The following is an 18,182-nucleotide window of genomic DNA, read 5'->3' on the forward strand; positions in this document are numbered from 1 at the left end:
GACAAAAAAAAGACGCAGTAACCATTCAGAACATCCTCTAAGACCCATTAGCCTGAGGTAAATGTATAAGCTGGGCAGACAAAAATGAATCCAGCTGCCTATGGTCTGAAGATGACTGATGTCGCAGGTGACAAATGGCGGGAATCTGTGCAGTTGCAGAAGACAATAAAGACGTAGAGAGCTGCAGTCCTTGCTGATGGCTACTGCCTCTACCACCATTTCATTTGTTGAAGCCACGTAAAAGCAAAAAAACTTGTTAGATTGCAAGGGTGGCCTCTAGTGATAAGCAAGCCCCCTCTGGTAGCCCTGGAATTTCCACTACTGCTGGTGAAATTGAATGGTTGAAGACAAATGACCCAAGAAGAAAAGGTGTACTGCAACTATCTTGGAAGAGCTCCGAGGCAGTTTACTTGCACGTCAAAATGTCCGGAGCCATAAAAGGTATATCCATCAGAGACACCTGCATTTCAAAGGACAGACCTGTGACGTGCATCTAGGCATGGTGCCTGACCGCACTACTTGGCCCCATCATGCCCATTGTGAACTGCAGATCGAACAAGTTCCTAAACCCCTCTGGTAAGGCAGGCAAGATCTTGCACGCCATATCACAGAGGGCATGGACGTTCAGCCCATAAAAGGCACCCTGCATTAAGGGACCTCAAGAGCCAGAAGGTGGGAAAGAACACTGTTCTTTAGGCATTAGGGTCTACCTTATTGGCAGATGCCTGTAGAAGGAGGCTGTTACATGTCTAATGCTGTGTCAGGAAGACTGGCTACTGCAGTGCAGACCTACGGGAGAGTAGCAAAATAGATCGCAGCACTGCTGGATCAACCTCTATGAGCAGACCTTTATTGAATGGCAGCAGTGGGTTACAAGCTTAAGGGACTGACAAAATGTCAGTGCACATTTTTGCCTTGGTCGCCACGGCAGACACCTGCAACTCCCGCACCTCTGTATCACCACATAACAAAAAAGAGCTGTATTTTGCAGAAAGGCTAAATGGAGAGTTCAACGGCGTCTCAGATTAGGCGTCAAGGCCATAAGCATTTTGTGGGTCTAAGTATAAACTAGCACCAGAGAGGTGGGAGTAATTTTCCTTCTCTTCATTGTGATTTTCATTATGGGAATATGAGGATTGCCTGGTGTTGAGGCAAGAGCATCGAAGGGTAGTCCTTCAGTCTAAGGACTAGTCTTTTGTGACTTCATATTTTGACATTGGTTAAGAACAAACTAATTTAGGCTCTCGATCCAAAATTTGCTTGAAGAACGATATTGATATGTGTGAGCATACATTTCCAATATGATGGAGCCTAAAGACAGACACGCAGACTACGTTTTTCTGGTTCTTGAAAGGTGTATGCTATCCACAGGCTTTGAAATCTGTGTCTCTGTGGTCCCTTTTTAAAAACTGTGTGCAAATGAGATGCTCATATCTATGGCTAAACAGATGATTACAGCAGAGGTAAATTCTAAATAGTGATATTTCCCAAACTTAAAGAAACCTGAAGTCAGCACAAAATTCATTCATCCTTCAAGACCGAAAAATAGCTATTAGATTCCTATTGTTTTCTCAGTGTTCCACCCTTCTCAACAGGGCCCAATGGCAACAGAAAAAAAATAACAATAGTTTAGATGTTAGTGGCTCAAGGGTGTTTTTCCAGAACACCACCCTTGACCTGGGTGTCACAGACTTGCAGCACTCTGAATCAACTGAGGGTATTAGAACGCTGACCATAGCTGGATAAGTAACAAATGTGTTTTTGCACTAAATCATGAAATCACTTAAGCTTTTATTCAATAGTGAAATATTTTTTGTTTTCTATTCATTTTTTTTCAAATAAAAATATATGCTTTTCTCAATGCATTTCCAGTTCCTCCAAACTCTTCATCAGGGTGTACCAAATCTACACCAAAGGAAGTAGTCACAAGAGTGTGAGCTCCCACTGTATTTCTCTCTGTATAAAACGATCTATGCAACAAAACAATTAATAAGTATACAGTTTGGCTCAAACTAGCCACTTAAGTAATAACTTATTTTGTTTATAGCAAAGAAGACATACCTATTTCAACATGTATCTGAAACTTATATGTACAAGTAGACCTAGCTATCATTACTAGCCTTATATGAAGGTAGTACTCTTATATAAGAATGATGTCCTAGCGCTTACCTCCTGACTATCATGAAGTATAGATATGGGGATCCGCAAGTGGTGGTGGATGCATCTTAGACAGTGCGTCTCCCAGACCAATGTATCTGGGACCCGCCCGGCAAACAAGCAGTAAAAGCTTTAAACTGGGAACGCAACCATACCATCTATATGGCTGAGGATGTTCAGAGCATTTTGTCAGCAATTACTGTTGAGCCCTTAATATATATTCATGCTACTAAATAAGAGATCGTAATGGGCCACAAGGACAGGCGTCATCTTGGTGTCTAAGAAAATAACTGGCCCCTATTTATATAATACCAATCAGTCAAAACATAGAGAATGCACAACTAGTACTCTCAGGGGACATGCAAATATGTGGACCAATGGAGAAGTAGATCTATTTACAAAATGACACTGGTGAAGGTCCCTCTATCAAGTAAATCTAGAAGAGATCACATGGGGCCTTAAGGGCAGCTGCCAACTTGAACTCTCTTTTGAAATACTCATCTAGTATTCATATGATGTACCAAAACTTAGACTTCGAGTCAACACTTGGGTTCTCATTCTCTTTTGTTATGCTGGATATAATAGAGCTAAGAGTGAAGGGATAAGTATGCCTAAACTTCCACCCAATATGAGGAAGCTTATTACTATTTGCTACAGAGGATAGCACAGCAACCGTTTTACAGCAGTGAATTCACATCAAGCTCCGCACAGTAGGCAATATCTTGAAAGACTGGTTACAACTTGATAGGAGCTACCCCATGTCTATGATTGTGTATAAAAACCCCACTGGTAAGTACAGGTAAAAGTCCTGGAAGTTCTAAAGATGGTCTGGTGGATTAGAAACAGTTATGGGTAATCTAAAATTACTAGGAGAAAAAGCTTTTTTTAAAAAGTTTTTTTCAGCAGTAACAAGTATGTCCCACTTAAACCATTACTGATCTACACTACAGAATACACCGTGCAACATCTTAAGACATTTAATGTACTCCTTGTTAGAATATGGGATGACAACTGACTTTTCATATCTTACTGGGATTGTTTCTAATAGTAGAGACCTAATAATCTTAACAGCAGACTATTATAAATCGAAACTGTAATTAATTTTATCATTCATCCTCTTGATGTCACTGTATTGTCTCTTTACCCAGAATAGCTCCTTTGTAATAGTAACTAAGATCGATTTCAGTCGTGGTTACAGGCTTTCGATTGTTTCATCAATTTGAATCTCAATTTTGACAGCTGGTGGGGGAAGACCTTAAAATGAATGGTCACTCTGGACCTAATATTCTTGTTTTTTAATGTGCTTTTGAACTCTGCTATGCATGTCATAATATTCCTTTCAGCGTCTCCCACATATCCAAGGCCACATAAGCATTTCAGGTAATACAGGCATCAATAGCATCACGTGATGTGTGTCTCAGCTTCATTTTTTATCCTGTGTTTGGATGCTGAATTTCCTTTTATAATATAATTTCACAAAGTGCACCTATGATGTAATCCAAGTACATACCAATTGGTTGGTTTACAGAATCACAAGTAATTGATAACAATGGGACTCATAGGTGAGTCTATTAAGTCCTTATTGTCAGTTATCTATTTCTGCCCAATGTGGGGGTTCTAGAATGCTGCTTAAAGTTATTTTGTATGTCCTTGATGGGAATTGTCATTCAGTTTCAGATATGTTTTCACATAAGTTAAATGTTGAGTTCACTTTAAATCCCAGGGGGGTGGCCTAACTGACGACCATAATGGATGCACGGTTGTGAAGCTCCTGGGACCTTCCTTGCCAAAACCCGTTTTCTGCCTCCATCCTGCGTCTTCCAGCGCCTTTTGAATGAGGCATCGACTATGCAGACTAACCGGAGAGTGCCTGTGATTCCCAGCCCTTAGTGGGCAGCTCCCTGGACTGGTGCATCTGCCTGGGCCTAAGCGGAAACCCCAGTGCCTGAGATTCCTTGCCCTGGAGGGTGGGTGAGTGCCTGCCACACGGCAAGCGTGGGGGGACCTCCTCTGATTCTCTACATTTCTTCAGATTCATCGCTATGCCGTGGACCTGTGGGCCATTAAACTGCGGCTCCTTAAAACTGCTTTGCCTGAGCACTCAATCACCTGCCCTACAGGACTTACCTTGCGCTCCCCCACTTTTGGCACTGTGAACTTTCTGCGCGGTGAGGACTCTAGTCTTTGGCATGCTGCTGCAGCTCTTGCCCCCCACCAATCCCCCCTCAACCCCCTGGGTATAATCTTTTTTTCCCCATCTCCTGCTGCCAGATTGTATGCAGCCTGCATCGCCCTCCCTGCCTAAAGAATAGAGTGCGGGGACCCCAAACAGTGCTAAATTTAATTTAACACAGCCAGGCCCCTCCCCCCCCCCCAATCATTAGAAGATGGAGGAGCCCGCTGACACTCCCTCGTCTGAAAACGCACATACAACTCCCACACTTGACGGAACGGCAGCAATAATGGCGGAGCTAAATGCAGGATTTAAAGCCATTGACCCTCACATGGATGACCTCATGAAGCACCTCGACAGAAGACTAAAGCTCCTGGAAAACCACACCACCAGACTCGGCGCTGACTAACAGCAAATCTCTGACACTGAGGATGGCGTAGTGGCCATGGCCAAACACGTAGAGAGAGTCAAACGCATGCTGAAGACCATAGCGGCGAAAAATGAAGATTTAGAGGACCATTCACAGCGCAATATCTGTATTACTGGTGTGACTGAATCCACCAATACTGGGCCCATGAGAAATTATCGTAACAAAGGTAACAAGATACGTTTTGTAAAAAAAACATTTGAAAACTTACAGAAAAAGAAGAAGTGCAGAAGTGTTTGTGAGGATAGCTCCTCATCAAACCTTTTGGCAGGGACACTTACTGCAAACTTTGTGGTGGAGAGAGCAGATCGAACACTGGGCCCGTGCCACATCTCCAGGGTACCTCCACACACGATTGTTGCCAGACTCCTGAATTTTTGCAATCAAAACACTGCGCTCCGCTAGGCCAGTGAAAAGGCCTTGCTGCAGTTCCAAGGAATGACTGTCATTATACCCGGACTTCACGGCAGTGGTCCAGGAGGCTCGACGCAAATATTCTGATGTAAAATATTTGCTCCAAAGTGCCGGCATACAATATGGCATACTATATCCCATGCCCCTGTATATTGAGTTGAATGGTAAACCACATGTCTTTGATACCCCTGCAGATATTGCGCATTTCTGCAAGCAACAACTAGAATCAGTCAAAATCTGAGCGCCAGTCACCGAGGAACTCCCCTTGTTACTCCCTAGGAGACACTTCCGTCTCCTCACCCTCTTGAGAGACACTGCAGCAAACGTCAGTAGATTTGTGGCGGCTACTGCTTCCCAGTACAACTATTGAAGCAGGCTTCGACCCCGCCACTGCTTCTCTGACTCCTGAAATAACTCTTGCTGTTCCTTTGCGCCCAAAGGCAGACTTCATAGGAAATATTTGCCTTTCTCCTTAAAGATTCCCCTCTTCAAAGCATTGCTACATTCCCAATGTGTTCCCCACGCTGTTGAAATCTTTGTTTTGTTTTGAAGGTTTACATCAGTGGATCTTTCCTCCTGGGGGAGGGCTGCGTGTAGGGGGGCAACTGTAATTTTTTGGTCTCTTATTGGTTCTATTTGCTTCTACTTTTGGTTTACTTATCACACAACAATGTAAGACATGTTAATTACCCCCACACAGCTAGTCTATCACATCACTAATTACCCAACACTATCAGGGAGACTGCAGTCTTGACCTAACCTGCGCTACATGAAACATCAGGGGACTAAACAACCCGAAGAAGGGTAAACAGATCCTTACCTACATTACTAGATGTGGCATGAAGCTTGAGTTCCTGCAAGAAACCCATCTGGTGCTGACCGAACCTGCAACTACGCTTCACAATGGGTAGGAAATTGCAATTTTTCTCATTACAGATCCTGTTCCAGAGGGGTGTGCATACTAGACACAAAAGCCTCCCCTTTGTGGGGCATGAGATGTTACTTGATCCACAGAGCCACTATATAATAGTTTGCAGCTCCCTGGGTGGCATGCCTCTTTTGCTCACTAACGTTTATGCTCCCAATGCAGACTCCCCTGAGTTTTTTCAGGACCTACAGGCGCAGATGGAATGCCTCCAATCTGAACATATACTCTTAGGTGGAGACTTTAACCTCACATGCCTCCCACATCTCAACACCACTGGTTCCACCTGAGTCACTAAACCTCGATCCAGCCAGGCACTGCGCATGCTGCTAGACACTTTCCAGCTCCAGGACGCTTGGCGCAGCCACAACCCCACTGATTAAGCCTACACCTTCTATTCCAGCGCACACAATGTGTGGTCTCGAATTGACCACTGGTATGTGATGCAGGCCGCCTCCCTCTGGCTCACAGGAGTCACACATCTCTTGAGCACACTGTCTGATCACTCACCGGTGACTGCCACCCTGCTGCTCCTTTCCCAGACTCCCCTGCTTCGCAAATGGCGTATTCCTACTAACGCCCTACATGATGCATTGTTTCACTCTGAAATTTATGACATCATGTCTGAATACTTCTCCCTAAACTAGGATACTCCGCTCTATCAAGGGAGACCTTGCCAGAATAAAGAGTTACCTACTAGGCACAGACCAACAGGTGAGGTCCGACCCAACACCCCTGACTTTCTCTGCGAGAGCCAACATACTACAGGAATTCTGTGAATCCGCTGATGCTGAGGTGCTATACCTCGGTGAATACACCAAAGTGCTGTACTATTAAGCAGCGGAAAGACCTGGCTGCACACTTGCTTGTTTATTGCATTCCTCATATCAATCCTCTTACGTTACCACACTACAGAGAGACAATGGGGAGATAGCTGCAGACACCCCTGCCACCCTGACTACTTTTACCGCCTATTATCAACCCCTGTATACGTTGCGTGCCACCTTCTCCGATGCTGAACTTGTGGATTACTAATCTGAAATTGCAATGGTATGGCTGGACAGTGCCCAAGAGCAATGCTTGGCTTCACCCATCACTGCTGAAGTGGTGTCTCAGGCCACAGATGCTCTTGGTAGGACTAAAGCCCCTGGGTCCAACAGCTTCACAGGCTCATTTTACAAGGCGTACAAGACTGTTCTTACACCACACCTAATGGAGGTGTAAGGTGAACCCCTTGGTCAGGGTGCCCTCCCCCCTACCATGCGTATAGCAACTCCACCAGCTCATATACTAATGGGTGAAGATTTTAACCTAGTAATGGATTCAGGGTTGGATATAACCAGGAGAATGCAGAAAGGGCACCCAGTCACTGATAAACTGGAAGGGTTCACATAGGCAATGGACTTTAGTGATGGGTGGAGAATCTTGCACTGCCAGGAAAGAGCATATTCATATTATTCAGCTGCTCACAATGTCCACTCAAAAACAGACTACTTTTTCACCACTGCAGATCTATTACATAGAATTAAAAAGGCAGCATACCTAGCCTGGGGAATTACTGATCATGCTCCATTGCAGGTGGCTATATCCTTGGGAGCCCGACCACCGGGGTGGAGGATGGAAACCTGGCGACTCCAAAACACAGTGGTGGAAGATCTAGGATAAGCATCCCAAAAGGTTAGAAGGCAGGCAAATTATTAGCCTGGATAGGCAAGAAAGAACAAAGTGACTCATTCATCAGAGATTTACGGACAATTAAGGGGGAGATAATAAGGGAGCCCAAAAGTATAAAGGAGGAATTGGCTGCCCAACTGGCAGAATTCTATGAATCCCACATAACCATACCAGAGGAGGAAGTAAGCAGCCTCATTACTGATTGTCCCATGGCACAACTATCCCCCCTTCAGAGCACTGAGTTAGAGGAAGATATCACTGAGGAAAAATTAACGGAAGAGATGGGGCAGTTGCAGATGGAAGAAACCCCAGGACCTAATGGGTTTCCGATCGTGTTCTCTCAAAAACTCCACAAGTGGACGATACCTTACTTGCAGGCAGCTTTACTAAAAGCCTTTCGAATTAGGTAACTTCCCAGATACATGAGGTCGGCAATGATTGTTCTGCTGCATAAACCGGGCAAGCCCAGGGACCGGGGAAATTCTTATCACCCGATCGCACTATTAAATGCTGGTATCAAAATCCTTGATAAAGCACTGGCGATCAGACTCAGGAAAGTAATGACGACCCGGTCTATCTGGATCAAACTGGGTTTATACCTGGCCGCTTCACGCCACTGAATCTCCAGCAGCTTCATAATAATCTGGCTTTGATAAACTCCACCAAAGGGAGAGCCATACTTTCCCTGGATGCTAATAAAGCATTTGACTCCAGCGGTGGATTGGGCTATTATACAACAACCCCATCACAAAAGTGGAAGCCAATGGCTATCTCTCACAAGAATTTAGACTATATAGGGGGACAAGACGGGGCTGCCCTCTGTCGCCAATGCTCTGTGCGATGGCGACTGAGGGCCTGGACAACTGGGTTAAGATGGATGCGTTGATATGGGGATGGCTGACTAACAGTGGCAAAGAGGAACGTATTTCTTTTTACGCAGATTATATCCTGCTATATTTAACACAGGTCCCTCTTTCGGTAGGACGATTGAAAGATATCTTCTGGGCATTTGGCAAAGTCTCTGGGTTTTAACTGGGATAAATCGTTGCTATTCTCAGTGGTCATATGGACACCTGGTCATATGCTGACATTGCCACTGGGGGGTAGAACTAGACAGATTTAAGTACCTAGGTATGTGGGTCACAAGTTGGCCTTCCCACTACCATGACGCAAATCTGCCCCCTTATCTATAGGTTCAAAACAGAGATTAAACACTGGCAATCCCTTCTGGTCTCTTTGATGAGAAGGACTGCACTATTTAAGATGGTGAATACCAACTGTCCGATACAAAATGGCTACAATGTGCATGTCTGAGGGCGGCTCTAATACACAGTATCCCCGTGGAGCTGGAAACACAGGAAGATGCTCCACTGGAGTTACGACATTTGGAGGGTGAAATATCAAGGAAACTAATTTCTCGGACATACAGCAATATAATGAGAAATTGCAACCTTCACTAAACACATTATGGGAGAGGTGGGGAAGGTATTGTGGGGAGCTGGAGGAGGCTGACTCAGTATAAGTGCTTATGTTCCCAGCAGAGGTAGCCATCCCAACATTGCTTAAACTGATACACTTTAGAATATTGCACCGGGTGTACTTTACAAGATCTTTGATTTACAAGACAGGAAAGGCAATGAATACAAATTGTCTGAGGGGCTGTGGGGACACCGGCACATTTTATCACACCCTATGGAGCTGCCCTAACATTGGAAGGTTTTGGAAATAAGTAAGAAAGGCCCTGGAGCATGCCACGGGGACCTCTTTGGAACTGAAACCGGAAAGACCACTCCTGGGAACATGGGGCCACACAGATCAAACCAGGTATCAAAAGCTATTCATCAATCTTGGTTTCATGGTAGCTAAAAGAAACATTGCCGGGAAGTGGGGATCAGGCACACCACCCGGATATAACGAATGGTGGGAGGATATGTACAGATGTCGGATCATGGAAAAGGAAGTATACTGGGACAGAGGTAAAGAAAAGAAATATGAGAAAATATTGGGTGGATGGGATGTGGGATAAGTACAATACTGGAACCCCAGATGAACTCTAGGACTTGGTGCAAGATCCCAGATATGGAGGGAGAGATGATGGCCAAGGAGACACTCAAGGGATACTTAAGGGGCTGCGGAAGTAGAAGTGTGCAAAAGCTGACTGTTCACAGTGCCAGACCACCATAGGTATGAGTAAGACAGTGCTATGACAGGGAATGTACTGAAGGGGAGGGCAGATGTTCAATTATCTTTGGGTTTTTACTCTTCAATGCTCTCAGATATTGAATATTGATTTTGCTTGAAGTACAGCCATAAAATGTAATAATAATAATGAAAAGTTATATCCACTCAGCTATCCATACTCCTGGATAGTACAATAGCTCCAATGCAGTCAGGATTTGTCCCCCAACGTTCACCTTGTCTAACCTGGGTAGAGTGTTTGCAGTTTTAAGTCAGATAAATCCCAAACTTTACGCTACTGCTGTCTTGTTAGAAGCCGAAAAGGCTCTTGACTACTTAGAGTGGCGCCTTTTGTATGCTGTACTAAACAAATTGGGCATTCCAGGGGGATTCCATGACCTTATCTCACTGCTATACACATACCCCTCAGTCCGTATCTAAGTTAATGGTGCACGTTTGGCCCCCATTTTCTTTGACTTGCGGTACACGCTAGGGATGCCCACTTGCACCCCTTTTATTTATCCTATGTATGAATCTGCTGTTCCGTCATTCCCAGGAATGCCATCTAAATCGGGGACTTCGGTTCCGAGACGGTCCCCTTCTAGCCTCTCTGTATGTGGACGTCTTGCTATTTGTCCACGACCCAGGCACCAATTTTGTCCCACTGGTTGAGGAGGTGGTCCGCTTCGGCATTGTCCCAGGCCTGACTATCAACTGGATCAAGTCCAAGCTAGTCACTCGCACTGACACCACTGCACCTTGCAGTCTACCCCACCTGTTCATCTGGAGAGGAGATTCCGCTAAATACCTTGGCATACACCTGCACCGGAACAACGCTGAAGTTATTCAGCTCAACTACGGCCGGCGACTGACAATTTAACTATTCAGATTGAGCACTGGATCTCATTTCCCTTGTCTCTATCCAGGCGAGTGGCCATAATCAAGATGGTAGTTCTCCCATATCTATATCTGTTCTTAAAAGTTCCTACTGTCCTTATGAAACAATTCATTGATACACTGCGCAGCCTACTGACATGATTGATTTGGGCGGGTCGTCGTCCTCAAGTGAGATGGAGTACAGTAATGTTCCCTTTCAAACAAGGTGGGTTTGGCGTCCCAGTCTTCTGTCTACTATTTGGTTGCCCAGATACAATTTGCTTATTATTGGTACCATCCTGACAATAGAATCGAATACCTTAAACCAGAACGATCACAAACCAATGATGCATCTCTATCGGTCCTATTATCCCTTGGATTACCAAAAACTCCAATCGAAAAAATGACACTCCCTATGACCTGCTGAGCAAGGACCAAATTGCTCTGATATCTAGGTCAAGACACACTTTATTCACCACACATCCCTATATCTGATAACCCATGGCTTCTGCTCACCTGTGAGCAGATGACCCAGACCCACCAATTACATACTATGGGCAACTTGTTCTCCAACTTTATGCTCCGCACAGTGGCAAATGTAACTGAAGGACATCAATTCTCTATTATGGACGGCTTCATGCTACACAGGTTATATAGCACTCTACATACCACATTGCCAGCATACCCCACAGAGCCTAAGGAATTTCCCCCACTGTCCCTGATCATTACAACCCCTGACCCTGCACACCTAATCTCACATCCATATTACTCTTCACTGCAACTCCATCCTAGTGGAGTGGAGAAATCTAGGACAAGGACCTTGGATTCACGGTACCTGATAAAACGTGGCACTTTTGCTGCACGCAAACAAAACTAGTGTCAAATAATTATTGCCATAAACTGCTACATTTTAAAAGCCTACACCGCGCATACATTGCCCTACGTGTTCTGCAGAACACGCTGATTTCTTACACCTGACAGACATGCCACATCATCTCTGCTTACTGGAGATCCATCTACACTACCTTATGCTGCATGATTTACCTGGAGATTAAGCCTACCCAACTCCAGGCCTTGCTAGTCTACATCAAGCCCATGCCACCAGTCCATTCAACGTTTTACTGTGACAGCTTTGCTGTCAGCCAAACAACAAACTGCACTGCACTGGGGCAATGGGTTGCGTCTCATGGAGGCAGCCTGGCTATGTGACCTAGTCCGCTGTGAAACCACCAGCCACATTTATGCCTGTATGCAACCCCAACATCCTGTCCTATAACAATATGGCAACCCCAGAAGACTTGTCTTCTAAAAGCCCCCTCCCCAACCCCCTTCAAACAGACAATGGCAACATCCAGAGACAGGACCATCACCCACCACTGTCACCTGACGGCATGCACAGCATTTCTGAACTAACAAGACCATGCAGCTCATGCAGATTCTTTATTTTCTTCAAAGAAATGTACTTGATTGACTTGTCGTAACTATAATTGTACTTGATTACCAGATTACTTTGTGTAATTTCATTATTTCACTCTATTCAAAATGATAAATACAGTTTAAAAAAACAACAACTTTAAATCCCAGAAATCCTTATCAATTATAACTACGACACACCTGTGAATGCCATTTAACTACTATAGTTTCATTCTTGGCTAATCTTTGTATTGATGTCTTTTCCTTATGTGTGAGTTATCTATTACATTTCTTAGGTGAAACGTACTCTAAAATCCCAGAGGAATAGGTTTTTAAAAGCACCCAATAATTTTTGTCTAGAGGGAGGTGTAAAATTTGACTTTTTCCCATTTTTCTGTAATGTCATCTTGCATGTTGTCTGCAATTTCAGTGGATGCACAAAATGTCTGAGATCGAATTCCCTCATGAACTTGTAGTGGCTGATCGCAGTTGATAATTTGTTGGATTAGTAAATCGGTCTGAGTGAAGTGTCCTTTTCTAATGGCTTGTATCAATTTTAGATAAAGAACAACCTATTACGTTGATCACAAGGCTCTTGTTTTGCTCTATAATTATCTTTCTAAGATCCTTCTTTTTGTTCTTTTGTGTGAGGACCCTGCTCTAAAAAAACACCTTGAGCTTCTCGACTTCATGGAAACAGGAAGATTCACTCTATCCCGATTTTGCCAAAAAACACAAGTACCAAAAACATCCCTCACTGATCAACCAACTAAACCTTTGCACACTGAGGCCTTCATTGAATGTACTAACAGGGTCCTGCATTTTTAGAGTTCTTCAAAAAATCGGTAGGAAGCATCACAATTAGGGATAAGAGTTCATTTTGTCAGGGATGAATGAGTCAATGTAAAAAACATTTACTCATATAACCCTGTCACTTTTGTATCTGGAGCTACTACTCACAACTAAGTAGGCTCAAGTAGTTTTAGGCTGCTCTTAGGCATTAAAAGAGAGCAAACAAATATAATATCAAGCCTCCTTGTTCGTTTACTTGAGGTCTCTAATTGCATTTCTTGTGAAATAGGTCTCAAATACTTTTTTCCGCAGCTAAGGGAATACTGCATCTGCAGTTACAAAGGCTAGACTGCCTGGCTGACTTGAGAAGCTGACCTACTGAACATACTAGCATTATAAACAAGGCTATGGGAGCTAAAACGTTATCTGCACCCTTATCGCTGTATTGTTTTATTATGTTCCCTCCTATCTGGATTCCTCCTTTGAAATTCCAAAAGCACAGTAGTGGCTGATCAGGGATGCCAAACCAATCAACACACATACCTAAACACAAACTAGTGCCTTCCTCATCTTACATGGTACCTATGCCTATCTTGATAAGACCCATCTTCAAGCATTGTATAGAGCCTTTTGTGCCTCCAGCAGATTGTGCTTTGGAAGGTTTCTTTTTTCAAAAGATAAAAATAAAGGTAGGAGGAACACAGCCCCATGGGCTTAACTGTCCCTGTCCCTTACCCACTTTCACTGACTGAACCAGCACTACTATTGACACTGGACCTCTTTCTAAGATCGAAAGTAAAGTAGGAGAGCATATATACTGAGATGGACTAGCAGAAACGCACCACTCGTCCCTTTACTCTGGGTCCCAGTACCAAACAGATTTGCCTTCAAGTACTTTTGAAAATGATAGAATTTACTGACTAGGAGGCCACCACTAGGCATAGAGTACACTAAGGCCGCAGAAGGGTACTCGGGAGGCAGTGCAACTGAACTAAGCAGCACTGAAGAGGTTACAGAAAGGAAAAAGGAAATCCTTCAGAACCCCTCAGCTTCATGCAGCATTCCGAATTTGCAGTATCTATGCATACATGTCCAAACAAATTAAACAAATTAAATAATTACAGAATTAAATAGGTAGTATTATGGAAGCAAAACTTACAGTCTCTTCAGCTTCTCTGCTACATCATGCAAACATTGTGGACAATTGTAAATCTGTTGAGCATTTTGCCAACAAAATCTGGTAAAACTGATAATAGTAGTTTAACAGTGAAAAGGGATCATTTAAGAAATCTAACCTATTTTAGGTCGCTGGGGGCTATTCTCTTCAGGATCATCCAGGAAGGCAGACATGAAATTGTTCAGCTCAGACTGAAGACAGTGAACCAGATACCTGAAAAACAGATATTAAGCAGTATGTACTTCAATTAATATTTAAGTGTCCCCTGGGGCAAAAACATGAACTAAACAAAATCCCAAACTGCGGATCTACAACTGCATGAAACTGTATTGCCTAAACAGGTCTTTCACTAAAGTCCTGGAAAAACAATGACAAAGATGGGAATAAATAACAGTGCTTATCCATCCCTCTTGGGTACAGGACAGGTGAAGTGTCAATTGGGAAATGGATAAATTGTGACACGCTTCCCCTTCCTCGCCTTTCCACCTTAATTTGTAAAGTACAAATATTTTTTGCTAAAAGTCTTTTGATACAGCCCCACATGAACCTGAGTCAAAACTTTTATTGGAAAATAGGGATAGTTCCACTTTGAATGTGTAGATATATACACAACCCTGATGTCAATATCTTGATTATTTAAACAACTTCACAATGCAAACCAGAAGGTGGGGTTTGGTAGCTGAATGACAAAGGGGGTGCGCCTTTTCAACTTTACCTCACAGTGAATCTTTTATTCATAGCTTTGCTTACAGGAACACAGAACTGATTTAGTGGTGGCCAGCATAACAAATTCAAATGTAGTCAAATGCTGAAAAGTAGGCAGCCTGGGCAATTTGCTCTTGATAAATACACAGACAAAAGCTGTTTTGGTTCTTTATTTACAGAAAGTAGTCAAACACTATTTTCACCTTTTCCCTGTAGGAATAGTCATGGAACAATTGTGAACAACTATTCCATCAACCACAAACTACAAGCCAAGTGCCCTACATCAATGTTGAGTAATGAAGTCAAAGCAAATCTTTTACAACAAAATAAGTAAATCATAATCAAATGTGACTGGCTTGGACAAACAAACAGTGGTGTATTTGCAGTATCCTGATTTTTTATTTTTTTTTAAAGGAGGTTTCTGGTAGAAGTAGCTCATAAAAATAATACAATAAAATACCTGGAGAACTATTTGTCTAATGTATTATGATGGTAATGCTCTTACATTATGGCTTTCCCAACAAACTATTGCATTTAACTTCTGGTTCTGATCCTAATTGACTGAGCCCATTTTATACCTTTTGTTGACACATAATGCAGGTACAATTGATTCGCGCAAGCTGAGGAACAATTATTGCTGGAAAAGATAAAACAAAATCTGCCCTTACTTAAAGGCCATTTGGACTAAATGCGCCAGAACATCTTGTGCATCCAATGTAATACGACTCAAGTCTCGATCCTGTTTAATGAAGTTGAGCAGTTCAGACGCATTGGCCATCCAGAAAGCAAGAGACCCTGCAATGTTCTTCTGCTTCTGTGGGTGAAAGGTAGACAAATAAGGAGTGGCAAGACAAGTCTTAAAAAGAATATGCAATGCAGGCTAATGAGATGAAAAGCTTTATAGGATAGACCAGTACCTTTTATCTACCAGTCATCAACTACACCTCAGGTACCAGACGGTTGCAATATGTTTGTTGTAGATGACAATTTTCATCTGTGATTAAAGCAGGCTAATTAAAAGTTGAAGACGCAAAGGCTGTAATTTGACTAGCTAGCAAAGGCACAAATAATAGAAGAAGGCCTTCACACATTTCGCAGAGTAGTGCAAGATGTTCAGAAGTGTTGCATTATCTGGTAGGCTGAGTATGATTATGTACTGGCTGATACCCACTGTCCCCTTGATACTGCCAGAAGCATGAAAATGTTTTTCAGTATCTGGTACTGGTCTATCCAAACATCTCCTGATTAACATATGCAAAGTTTGCCATTGTTAGATGAGATCCAAAGAATAGAAACCACAGACAACAAAAAAGTGAACTGTAAGGGGAAGAAATAGTACTTTGGTCATTTCATATCCACACTGAGTTGCTGTAAGCAAAGGTTATGGAATGCGGACAAGAGCTGCATAGTGAAAAGGGCTTTTTAGTACCGCGTGTGTCCAGTAGCTGAATGAGTGTTATGAAATAGTCAGGTTGGGCTGCATTTCAACAGCTGTATTCTGACATGAAAGCAGAATGAGAAACTGAGCTTAGCCAATGTAACTGGGATCAGCACCCAGCAGCATATCCTACCTGGTCAACCTGGTCTACCTCCTGGAGAAAAACAGACGAGGAAATCAAGCAGAACAAAAAAAGGAACTTTAAACAAAGGTAATGGCTCAAACACCAACAAGATCTTTTTAATGGTAACAATCAATGAATGTTTCATCCATTATTAGAGGTTAACACGCATTCCATGAACTAGATTTGAGGGAAGTTACAAAATGGACATACACATTTGGGGAAAAAAACGTAGCTATCAAACTGGCATTTGTTGACAGAGATAAATCAAAGTATAGGATCCTAGACATGAAGTATTTCTCCAAAAAGCGAAAAGCTTGAATAGATTTTAATAAGACATTTACACATGCATTTATGTGACTACCAAGTTCAAGACCACCCTCTGGAATATAAAAATAAAAATTCTGCAGAGCACCAAACTGCAGCGTTTGCAAGGCAAATAAATAAAATAAGACCATGGTGCTTATACATTCATAAATGCCGTAGCTAGCTATTGTCTTAGTCAAAATGATATGGGAACAGTCTTAGTCATTCAAAAAGAATAACGCATCATAACACTTAACATAAATTGAAGAAAAAAATAATTGCTCTCAACAGAATAAGATGAAGCACATAAGAGTGTTGCACATACAAAGCAAAACCCAGCGATCCAAATGTCTTCATCAATAGACAATGTCAACATAGCTGTTACCTTTGGATGGTTCACCAGACCTGAATTATTGAGTGCCCCTCAATCACTTCACACAAACTCCAAAGGCAAGGTTCATTAATAGGTTGGTCAACACAACTCCTTTTATGTTCTATTGATCAAGCTGGTAAGACATTTCTTGAATTTTAGAAAGCCTTTCACTAGGCTACGGTTCTTTAATGAGCCTTGGTGCTTCAAGCCTAAATCCTGCTTGCCTCATTGCAACATTTTTTTAATACAGTAAAAATTAGTCACCACAGTGACTTTTATTTAATTTTTTTTAAAACATCAGTTTTTGCATGAAAAAAGAACGAGAAGCTACAAATGGCCGAAGACAATATTTGACACTGAGCAAACAGAATAAAGAAAGGGGGCAGCAAGGAGATGGGTAAAGAAAAACCAGCAGTAAGGAGCAAGAATTCTAAAGTAGGCAGGTGACAGCAAGTGTTAAATACATCTCATCAGAGCAGCTCAGTCTGGACACAGGATAGCCTGCCCATGGGACAAGCCAGGTTGTACAAGGATGTCATTCCACATCTCTGTGTTCCGCTGCATGTTCTATTGTAAACAGATAGTCTTTAAGCAGCTCCTAAACTTATTTGGGTCTGGAGGTAATTGGCTGTAGGGAAGCGTAACATTCAAAATTGATATTACAATATGACATCTCGTAACCAAGCAGATACAGTAGGGAGTGCGCTACCTCCCCAGAGGAGCACTAGTACTTATGAATGAACACATTCATACAGGGGAATTTCTGTAACAAGGCTATCTTTAGGAGTCTGCATATATATATATATATAGTCGATAAATTAGATCTGCAGAGATCAGCAGGGAGGAAAATCTGTATAAGCACTTAGAATGTGGACAAAGGTTTGCCTCCCAAGCTGAAGGGCTTAGATCATCTTTAATGGAGAATGTTCTGAGCAGATAAAATAAGGATTAGGACAGGGGAAGAGAATAAAATAATGTATTTGACATAAATAAAGGCATTTGCAAATTTGCATTTATATGAAATGTATAAACA

General features: G+C 42.6%; 1 protein-coding gene across 13 annotated transcripts in view; it reads right to left on the reverse strand.

The window, feature by feature from the left end:
- AFDN (afadin, adherens junction formation factor) overlaps positions 1 to 18,182 on the reverse strand; it is a 1,710,163-nt gene that overhangs the window by 1,021,495 nt on the left and 670,486 nt on the right. For 8 of the 13 annotated variants that reach the window (XM_069234923.1, XM_069234919.1, XM_069234922.1 and 5 more), the window contains 3 exons: positions 16,483 to 16,503; positions 15,580 to 15,725; positions 14,325 to 14,419 (listed from right to left, as the gene is read on the reverse strand). In XM_069234923.1, coding sequence (XP_069091024.1) covers positions 14,325 to 14,419; positions 15,580 to 15,725; positions 16,483 to 16,503 — 262 coding nt within the window. The remainder of the gene's footprint in view (positions 1 to 14,324; positions 14,420 to 15,579; positions 15,726 to 16,482; positions 16,504 to 18,182) is intronic. The other 5 variants (XM_069234921.1, XM_069234920.1, XM_069234926.1 and 2 more) reach the window with 1 other exon arrangement.

This window comes from Pleurodeles waltl, chromosome 5 (assembly GCF_031143425.1).
Source record: "Pleurodeles waltl isolate 20211129_DDA chromosome 5, aPleWal1.hap1.20221129, whole genome shotgun sequence".
NCBI classification, from domain to species: domain Eukaryota; kingdom Metazoa; phylum Chordata; class Amphibia; order Caudata; family Salamandridae; genus Pleurodeles; species Pleurodeles waltl.